Genomic DNA, 10,844 nt, shown 5'->3' on the forward strand with positions numbered 1-10,844 from the left:
GCCCTGGAGAACCCTTCCTCCTCTGCTCCTGTGGCCTCGTGGTTTGTTATTTGGGAGAAGGGGAACATAGAGAACTTCTCTTTCTGTAGAACCGGGGACGTGATAATGTCCCCGCCCCAGCGCAGCTGAGCTGCAGAGGCGGGACCTTGCCCACTGCCTCTCTCCAGAGCGTGACGTGCTGCTTCCCACACACCAGGAGCTTCCAGGCAGCCCCTTTGGCTGACCTTGCTCAGGGACCGAGCCACAAAAGCCATCATATTTTTTTTATACTTTTTGTTGTTGTTGTTGTTGTTGTTGTTTTGAAGTAGGCTCCACACCCAACATGGGGCTTGAACTTATGACCCGGAGATCGAGAGTCACATGCTCCCCGGGCTGAGCCAGCCAGGCGCCCCAGTTTTTTTTTAATTTTTAAGTCATTTCTGTACCCAGTGTGGGGCTTGGATCCACAACCCCGAGATCAAGAGTTATACACTTCACCGAATGAGCCAGCTGGGTGCCCCCCAGCTATCCTAGTCTTGACTAAACAGCTTGACTTAAAGTAGAGAGAGAAGAAAATTAAGAAAACATGCCCTAGAAACAGGGAGAATAGCTGTTAACCTCTTGGTATTGGCTTATTTTACATATTTTCATAAGGCGATTTTCTATTTTTTCTGTCGAGTATCAATTATACTAGGTGTTGCTTTTTAATTTGCATTTTTGTTTTTCATTTACTGCCATTGACATTAAATTCTGATTTGATATTAAAGTTTACATATTTACAGTATATGGATGGTAGGTATAGCGGTTTTTTTTAACATTAGGGTTCACTAATTCACTTTGTTTTTCAAATTCTTTTTTTTTAAATTATGTTAATCCCCATACATTACGTCATTAGTTTTTGATGTAGTGTTCCATGATTCATTGTTTGTGCATAACACCCAGTGCTCCATGCAGAATGTGCCCTCCTCAATACCCATCACCAGGCTAACCCATCCCCCCACCCCCCTCCCCTCTAGAACCCTCAGTTTGTTTTTCAGAGTCCATAGTCTCTCATGGTTTGTCTCCCCCTCCGATTTCCCCCCCTTCATTCTTCCCCTCCTGCTATCTTTTTCTTTCTTTTTTTTTTTTTAAACATATAACATATAACGTATTATTTGTTTCAGAGGTACAGGTCTGTGATTCAACAGTCTTACACAATTCACAGCGCTCACCATAGCACATACCCTCCCCAGTGTCTATCACCCAGCCACCCCATCCCTCCCACCCCCCACCACTCCAGCAACCCTCAGTTGGTATAGCTTTAATCCGGACAGAATGAACAGTAACTGGCATGGTGAAGTACAGTCATGGCATTTCATAGCATATTGATACTAACATTTCATCCAGAAAGAAAAATAAGCTATAGTTTCATGGGACAAATTCCACTATTAAAAATAAAAATTTCGGGTGCCTGGGTGGCTCAGTTGGTTAAGCGACTGCCTTCGGCTCAGGTCATGATCCTGGAGTCCCTGGATCGAGTCCCGCATCGGGCTCCCTGCTCAGCGGGGAGTCTGCTTCTCCCTCTGACCCTCTCCCCTCTCATGCTCTCTCTCATTCTCTCTCTCAAATAAATAAAATCTTTAAAAAAAAAAAAAATGTTTAAAAAATAAAAAATAAAAAATTTCAAAAGTAGAACACTGTTAAAATCTAAGCACTCTATTGTTAAATTATAAAAGAAATACCAAAGAGGGTTAAATAGTCTGTAATCTTGGGATCTTGGGTTGATGACATTTTGTTGGTAAATGAAAGAGGAGAGTTTGGGACATAAGCTTAGGATATCAGTAGGACTGGTTTTTTTTTTAGATTGTGGACTTGCAGATTACAAATCATTTGTAATGTTCATGAGTTCTCGTGCCCTCATTCTATGGAGGTCAATCACAGTAGGCCAGTTGTAGACAGCTGTGCAGGTTGCACACTGCACAAGTCTGAGAGGTGCCCCATTGCCTGGTAGTCTCTGTGAAGGGTACCCCTGAGGTTATCCGGTGCATCAGCCCAGGTGGGGCCCTGCATCTGGCTTCCATGTCTTGTGAGATTCTGTTTGTGGAAGTAAATATGACAAGCAGACTGTCACATCTCATGTTCCCGCCCCACCAGCTTCCACACACCAGTGGAGTAACTTTCCGAATCGGAGGAGCTCTGATTCTGTCTGGCTCTAAGCTGAACTGCCAGCACTGCTTCCCCCTCCTCGTTCCCCGGCTTCCTGCTCTCCTCAGAGAAGCCTGGGGGAGGGCGGCACAGAGCCGCCTCACAGCAGGGAGCTGCACAGGGGTGACCACCGCCCCCAGGTGCATGAGCAGGTGTTTTCCCCGGAGGGGACTGCAGTTGAGGGTACAGCCCTCCAGCTCCCCACATGGGGCGCTGCCTCATGCCTGTCTCATAGGGAGAGGCTCAGACAGGAGCTAGTGGACACCTGAGACGTTTTGAGTCAGAACGAAGTGCTGGTCTTTCTACGGTAAAATGGACAACAAAAAGCTTGGTTTTTAACTTTGTGGATATTGTTTGAGGTGTGGAAAGATGGAGAGTGCCCTGTACTGTGAGTTTTAGCCTACGTGGGAGGGAGGCCGTGCGGTCGGTTCACACTCTGGCTGGCATTCTCGGCATTCTGCCGCTGATCCTCTTCCCTCGTGCCTGGAGGCCCTGCCTCCGAGAGGCTGCCGCTGCCTCCCGGCCTCCGCCTCCTGGGCCCTGGGATCCAGGCGGCTGCCCACCCTGGTCATGGCCTTGGCCACGTCACGCCTGTATGGGCAGCCCCTCCCCGCCTCCAGCCAGCCCCGGCCCCTTCAGCGGAGCCTTCCTCTTGGTGGGTGGCACTGTCCCAGCGCCGTGTCTGCCTCTGCAGGGTCCTCCCCCCCGACATCTCAGAGTGCCGCGCTGCCTTCCTCGAGTGCCTGGCCGCTCAGTGCCTCTGGCTACGCTCGCTCCTTCAGCAGCATCGCGCCCGCGCCCAGCATTGCAGGTACGCACTGGCTTCTCCTGACGTCCACCCGCTCACCCCGCAGGCGGGGGGGTGGGGGGCCGGTGGTGTGACGGAGAGGGGGCCTGGGCACCTCGCCCCCCTGCCGAGTGCCGCGGGAATGGGAACATGGCCTCTGCGGGGCTGTCGCGAAGGGCACGTGGCTGTAGGATGGGGTGCACCTGCTGCCCACACGGACCTGCTCCCCTCCCCTCCCCCATGGCTACGGCGTGAGGGGGTGTGAGGGGGACACGGGCCTTCAGACCGTGCAGGCGGCCCCTGCTGGGAAGTCGATGGGGGAGACAAGAGTAGGTCCCAGAAAGTGTGGCTGCTTCCCGCCTGGGTTATTTCTCTGTTACCCTAGACTGTTAGAAGTTTTTGAAGTGAGACATTTCGTTTAGGCTTAGAGAAGAATTGAGAATTGTGTGTCATAAAAACTTCAGGGGAATCTGAACGTGAAAATTTTAAGAGTTTAAGGATATAAAGAGATGCAGGCCCAGACACTAACAAGACATGTGTCAGGTTTGTAAGTAGACAGAAATCTTAAAGAAGGAATGTTTATTGTTTAAAGACTTCTTCAAGTATATTTCTGTATTCCTTCAAACCTTGTCATCCAGACCTTCTGGTGTAAAGATGCCGTAGGAATTCCCTTAATACCAGTACCTAGGGAAGAAAGTCGTTTTGATATATTTTAGCATCCTTTTTTTTCCCCCACTGTGTAGTCAATTTATTATTTTATTTTATTTTAACCCCAGTGTTGTTAACATGCAGTTTCAGGTATAAATATAGTGATTCAACATATAGTTTAGCATCTTATTGAAAACAGAGCATCTGGATTATTTCACTCCTTCTAATGTTTATTCTTCCTGATGTTTACAGAGGAGATGTATGTAGACCTTTACTACTTTCATGGTCATTTAGCTAAAGAGAAGGGGCAGAATCAAATCATTTTCCCTGTATCTCCGGCAGTTTTTATAGCATTTTTGCTTTTCCGATCAATGACACCTTTGCTAAGATTAGCGTTTGTTTGTTTGTTTGAAGTCTTGGTGGCTAGGGGTGGAGAGGAGCTCCGCACAGGATCTGGTCGCTGTGTGCTACCCAGGGACACCGCGACAGCCACCACTTTGCCTCCAGCACTTCCTGTCCTGGTCGTGCTGGACTGGTGAGGCAGGCCTGGCAGACGTCCAGGTGTGTGCACCTCCCAACCGAGCCCTGGGCATACGAGAAGCTGGGGTTCGGAGTTGTTAGCAGTTTGGTTTTCTTCTCCCAGAGAGCCTTCAAACACTCCCCACAATGGAGGAACTGAGATGCCGAACGCTCAGCCCCCGGCAGCTGGGCCACGCGCGTCCGTCTCTGTCATGCGGCCTGGCGGGCTCATCTCAAAGCTGCAGGTTGTCGGGGGGGTGCTTCCTTGAAAAGGGACTGATAGCTAAAGAAATAGTGGAAAGGATCTACACATGTTAGGCTTTTGACCTCAGTTAATGTGTTCCATTATAAGCTTGTCCCAATAGAACATGTGGATAGTTAGTTTTAACCTCGAACTACGGAAATGCTGTTTTCTCGGTGGCAGACTTGGGTCTGGCACAGTCAGCGAATTCAGCATCAGAAGTCCCGGTGAGGCCTCCACTGGGCACTGGGCACAGGCAGGTGGTCTCTGGGCAGGAATTCGAGAGAGCACTTACCCTCGTGTGGGGGTGCTTTACTTGGTGTTTCTTTCTTATCCCACAGTCTGCTGGTGCCGGAAGCACTTTGTACGCTTCGCCAAACACTGCAGTGACTTTTCTTCTCTGTCTCAAGAATGCCTGTGCTCTGTCTCCCTGCCTTCTAGGTAAACTGTCAGACATTAAATCGACGTGGTCCTCTGGCCCTGCCTCCCACACGCAAGCCTCTCTGTCTCACGAACTGTGGAAGGTGCCCAGAAACACTACTGCACCCACAAGACCACCTCCAGGGTTAACCAATCCCAAGCCTTCCTCCACCTGGGGAGCCAGCCCCCTCGGCTGGACCAGCTCTTACTCCTCAGGTACGCATCCGCCCTCTTGGTGTGCAAGTGGGGCAGGTTGGGGATTGCGGGGGCTCAGGGCCTGCTCTGCTTGCCCTTTAGGGAATGAAAATGCCTGTCATCTTGTCCTCTAGCTCTTCTGTAAGAACTGCTCCCCCCACCCCTAGAACCCAGGAGAGCCTAGGAGGGGTCAAGGGGCCCTGGACTCTGGGCAGTGTGTGGGCCCAGCGCTCCAGCTGCCATGGTTTCCGGCCTCTGCCCTGAGGCAGGCGGTCCCGGCCCTCACGGCACCCTTCGAGGGGCCACGCTGGGCCCTTCAAGAAGGCGCTTTCAGCCTTTGATATTTGCTTCTCCACAACATTTCACTGGAGCAAAGGGCTTTCTGGGCCAGAACCCAAACCAAGCCCCCCGTGTGAATTGGGGCCCGCATCCTGGCACCGCAGCTTTGCCGGCCGCCGCCGGGGCCCCCGCCGAGCTGCAGCCATGGAAGACATGCGCCGGGAGTTTAAGAAGCTGAGACTGGAACCAGCTACAGATCGTTCGAAAACTGCTCTGGGCCCGTCATGGCAGCCCCGTGGGTCTCCTGTGTTAGCACGTAGCATCTTAGAGCATCGATTCTCAGGGGCGTGGGGGCAGAGGAGAAGGGAGCTTCTGCCGTCCTCCGCCCAGGGGCGTCTGCAGGAATTGTGGGGCTGGGTTCATCAAACCAAAAAGAGAACGTGGGTTTTCAAAGGTTGAGAAAACTTAGAGCATGCAGTGGTGCTCCATGCTGCCACGTGCACGGGCAGGAAGCCTCCGGGGGTCGTGCTGACGGGGCTCTCCCCCGGCTCGTGCAGGTTCCGCATGGAGCACCGACACCTCAGGACGGACAAGCAGCTGGCTCGTTCTCCGCAACCTCACGCCCCAGGTACGGGCGCCCGCCGTGGGGGTCACCGAGTGGGCGGGGGGGGGGGGGGCCCTGTCCTTGACCAAGAGCAGTTCCTGCCACCCCCAATGCATGCCGGCCTCTGCTGGGGGCCCTCGCTCAGGGGCCCAAAGACGGTGGGGGCAGCCACAGGCAGACACGTCTAGTTCCTGGGGAATTGTTCATTTTTTACTCTTTTTGAGGCTTTTAAACAGAGTTGCTTGCCTTTAAATTATACCCACTCAAGAGTCATTGTCCTGTGCTCCCCTTTCCCGGGGTCGGGGCTATAGGGCTGCCAGGAACCATGGGCCCCTGCTGGGTGGGCGGGAGACCACAACCAAAATGGGGTCTTTTCTTTCTCCTGATTGACGGAATTCACGAAATATAACTGAAACAGCCAGGATTAAAAAGTACATGGTCAGGGCACCTGGGTGGCTCAGTCATTAAGCGTCTGCCTTCGGCTCGGGTCATGATCCCAGGGTCCTGGGATCGAGCCCCGCATCGGGCTCCCTGCTCAGCCAGGGGCCTGCTTCTTCCTCTCCCACTCCCCCTGCTTGTGTTCCCTCTCTCGCTGTGTCTCTCTCTGTCAAATAAATAAAATCTTTAAAAAAAAAAAAAAAAGTACATGGTAAATGACAAGGCATAAAAGATTAAAATCATAAAGTCATACATGCTAAGCCCTTTTTAAAGACAGACCTTTTCCCAGTGGTTAGTACGCCTGGGTCATAGACATTTTCTTTGAAGAATGTCGTGGAAGAAGTCCCAGGAAGCTCGTTACCGCCCCCTTTCCTTTCCTCCATCAGATCGACGGCTCTACCCTGCGGACGCTGTGTTTGCAGCATGGGCCTCTCGTCACATTCCACCTGAACCTGACTCAAGGCAACGCCGTGGTCCGCTACAGCTCCAAGGAGGAAGCCGCCAAGGCCCAGAAGTCCCTGCACATGTACGTCTCCTGGCTGTTGATCGGCTGCCCCCCGGGCTGTAGCCCTGGCAGCGCTGGGCTCAGGGTGCTGTGGGAGCTCCAAGGTGTCGGCGGGGTCGGTTCCTTCCAGGGCTCCTGTCCTTAGCCTGCAGGCACTGCCCTCTCCCGGTGTCCTCACATGGTCGCCTCTCAGTCTGAGTGTGCGTGTATCCTAATTTCCCCTTCTCAGAAGGACACAGGTCAAAGTGGATTAGGGTTCATTAATGACCTCATTTTACTTTCATGACCTCTTTAAAGGCGTGTCTCCAAAACCGGGCACAGCCGGGGTGCTGGGGGGGCTGGGGCTTCCATGTGGGGATTTGGAGGGGCACGATTCAAGCCGTAGCAGGTGTCTCATGACACGTCTGTTTCTTCTGCTCTGGAGTTGCCGTGGCCATGCCCCCCACTAGGGACAGACCCCCTAAGAGCATGCACGTAAAGCACAGCCGGAAGGAAGATGCTCTCTCCACCAGGTAGCACCAGGCACGTGACCCGTCTTCCAGCCACCTCCCCCCACTGGTTACAGGTCGCTCTTGCTAAGATGTGTCCATGGATGTACTCAGCAACGGCACTGGACCAGTGGGATTGCTGAATCCCACGGTGGTTCTATTTTTAATTCTCTGAGGACCCTCCAAAGTGGCTGAACTAACTCCCATTCCCATCAGCAGTGAGCAAGGGTTCTCTTCTCTACATCCTCCCAACACTTGTTATATTTTGTCCTTTTGATTCTAGCCATTCTAACGGGTGAGGTGAGATCTCATTGGGTTTTGATTTGTATTTCCCTGATGATGAGTGATGTTGAGCATCTTCCATATACCTGTTGGCTATCTGTATGTCTTCTTTGGAAAAATGTCTGTTTAGTTCCTCTCCTCATCTTTTAATCAGGTTGTTTAGGCCTTTTTTGTTGTTGTTATTGAGTTACATGATTCTCTATATATTCTGAATATTAACCCCTTATGAAATAAATGCTTTGTGAATATTTTTCTCCATTCCATAGTTTGGTTGTCTTTCATTGTATTGACAGTTTCCTTTGCTGTGCAGAAGATTTTTAGTTTGATGTAGTTCTACTTATTGATTTTTTTTCTTTTATTGCTTGTGCTTTTTATTTTAAGTTTTCTTTATGTAAGTAATCTCTACACACAACGCAGGATTCCAACTCACAACCCCGAGATCGAGAGTTGCACGCTCTTCTAACTGAGCCAGACAGGCGGCCATGTGCTTTTGGTGTCCCATCAAACAATCATTGCCAAGACCAATGTCAAGGAACTTTTTCCCTGTTTTCTTTCAGGAGTTTTATGGTTCCAGATCTTATGTTTAAGTCTTTAATCCTTCAAGTTAACTTTTGTGAGTGGTGGGAGACAGGCATCCACATGTTCCTGTTCTGCACCTATTCTTCCAGCTTTTCCAGCACGTTTGTTAAAGAGACTGTCCTTTCCCCGTTGAGTGCTCTTGGTGCCCTTGTCAAATATAAATCAGTTGTCTAGATGGGGATCTATTTCTGGGCTCTCTCTTCTGTTCCACTGCTCTGTGTGTCTGGGTTTTTTTGCCAGAACTATACTGTTCTGAATACTACGGCTTTGTAGTATAGTTTGAAATCAGCAAGTGTGATGCCTCCAGCTTTGTTCTTTATCAGAATTGCTAGGGCTCTTTGGAGTCTTTTGTGGTTCCATGTAAATTTCTGTGAAGAATGCCATTGGAATTTTTATAGAGATTACATGGAACCTACAGATGGCTTGGAGTTGTCCGGATGGCCTTGCATTTGTATCTTCTTTGGTTTCTTTCATTAAAGTCGTTTAGTTTTCATTGCACAAAGTTTTCACTTGCTTGGTCAGATTTATCCCTAAGTATTTTCTTGTTTTTTGATGCTGTCGTGAATAAGATGTTTTTCTTTTTTTCTTCTTCACATATTTCATTGTTAGTACATAGAAATGCAGCTGTTTTTCATTATGTTCGTTGTATATCCTGCAACTTTACTGAACTCATTGATCACTTCCAGCAGTGTTTTTGGTTAAGTGTTTAGGATTTTCTCCATATAAGATCATGCCATTTGCAAATAGTGATCATTTTACTTCTTCTTTCCCATTTGGATGCCTTTTATTTCTTTGTCTTGCCTGATCGCTCTGGCTAAGACTTCCGGTGCTGTGTGGAATAAAGATGGCAAGAGCAGGCATCCTTGTCTTGTTCCTGACCTTAGAGAAAACGCTTTCAACCTCTCACTGTCGAGTATGATGTTAGCTGTGTGTGTGTCATGTACAGACGGCCTCTCTGACACGGAGACATGTTCCTTCTGTCCCGTTTGTGGAGGGTCTTTATCATGAAAGGTCGTTGTGTTTTGTCAAATGCTCTTTCTGCATCTACTGAGACAAGAGGACTTGAATCTTTCACTCCCATCAATGTGATGTGTCACACTTTGTGATTTGCTTATGTTGTTCAACATCCTTGCATCTCAGGAATAAATCGCACTTCATCGTGAATGTATAATCCTTTTCATGTGCTGTTGAATTCAGTTTGCTTAATATTTTGTCGACAATGTTTACGTCTGTGTTCATCAGGGATATTGGTCTATAGTTGTGTCCTGATCTGGCTTTGGTATCAGGATAACATGGGCCTCATAAAATGAGTTCAGGAGTGTTTCCTCCTCTTCAGTGTTTTGAAGAGTTTGAGAAGGTTTGGTGTTAATTCTCTTTTAAATGTATGGTAGAATTCACCAGTGAAACCATGTGGTCCTGGGCTTTTCTGTGCTGGGAGGTTTTTGGTCACTGATTCTGTCTCCTTACTCGTTTTTGGTCTGTTTGGATTTTCTGTTTCTTCATGATCCAGTCTTGGTAGGTCATCTGTGTCTAGGGATTTGTCCAGTTCTCCTAGGTTGTCCAGTTTGCAGGTACAGAGTCATTCTAGAAGTCTCTCGGGATGCTCTGTATTTCTGTGGTATAGGGTGTCATGTCTCCTCTGTCAGTTCTGATCTTGTTTATTTGAGTCTTCTGTTTTTTTCTTAGTCTAGCTGAAGCTCTGTCAAATTTTTTATCTTTCAAAAAAACCAGCTCTTAATTTTGTTGCCGTCCTGCTCTTTTAGGTGTGTTCTGGGAAACACTACCATCTTGGCCGAGTTTGCCGGCGAAGAAGAGGTGAACCGTTTCTTAGCCCAAGGCCAAGCACTGCCGCCCACCTCCGGCTGGCAGTCCGGCACCGGGTCGGGCCAGACACGGCTGGGCGCCTCGGGCAGCTCCCACGGCCTGGTGCGGAGCGACACTGGCCACTGGAGCACCCCGTGTCTGGCCGGCAAAGGGAGCAGTGACCTGCTGTGGGGCGGGGTCCCCCAGTACTCGAGCAGCCTGTGGGGCCCACCTAGCAGTGACGATGGCAGGGTGATCGGAAGCCCCACCCCACTGAACACTCTGCTTCCCGGCGACCTTCTCAGTGGGGAATCCATCTAGGACCGAGAGGACCCCGTGGGCGCCACAGTCATCAGCACTAGGAAGAAAAGGCTGACCCTTTCCAGTCCGGGCAGCGCTGAGGACCCCGCTTGACCTGAGCAGCCCGGCAGCCCTTTGAGTACCTCTGTCCAGTACTGAAGACGAACCCTGGCCGCAGTCCTTGTGAACTGTTCACGAGACAGTGCGGGCTGTGCTTGGTCAGTGTCACATGCTAATGACAGGATGTTCCTCATAGCTTTTTATTTTGTGTTGTCTTATGTTTGTATGGTGTGTTGTCGTTTTGATTTTTTAAGTATAAAAGCTGCTTAGAATAGTTCTATCATGAAGGGCACTTTTCAGATTGTGGGCTGGAAAGGGTTATTTTATCAAGGGGGGCGGGAGGGAGGGAGACGAGAAAGCCTATTTAAAACGAGCCTGTGATGATTATGCACATTACCAGAGGCGGACCCCGTAATCAGGGGGAGCTGGTGTCCATCACTGGGCGCAGAGTGCGGGCTCCACGTGGCGGGCCTGGCGGCCAGGACCGGCGAGCTGCGCAGAGGCAGCGACCTGCAGCCTGCTCTCTGCTCCCA

General features: G+C 50.0%; 1 protein-coding gene across 1 annotated transcript in view; it reads left to right on the forward strand.

Annotated features, from left to right (window-relative positions):
- The window catches only part of TNRC6C (trinucleotide repeat containing adaptor 6C), a 95,938-nt gene extending 85,300 nt beyond the window's left edge, over positions 1-10,638 (forward strand). The window contains exons 18-22 of the mRNA XM_044921402.1: positions 2,858-2,974; positions 4,800-4,994; positions 5,810-5,880; positions 6,681-6,820; positions 9,912-10,638. Coding sequence (XP_044777337.1) covers positions 2,858-2,974; positions 4,800-4,994; positions 5,810-5,880; positions 6,681-6,820; positions 9,912-10,272 — 884 coding nt within the window. The 3' untranslated portion in view covers positions 10,273-10,638. The remainder of the gene's footprint in view (positions 1-2,857; positions 2,975-4,799; positions 4,995-5,809; positions 5,881-6,680; positions 6,821-9,911) is intronic.
- Positions 10,639-10,844: the final 206 nt, after the last annotated feature.

This window comes from Neomonachus schauinslandi, chromosome 15, assembly GCF_002201575.2.
Source record: "Neomonachus schauinslandi chromosome 15, ASM220157v2, whole genome shotgun sequence".
Classification (NCBI taxonomy): Eukaryota; Metazoa; Chordata; class Mammalia; order Carnivora; family Phocidae; genus Neomonachus; species Neomonachus schauinslandi.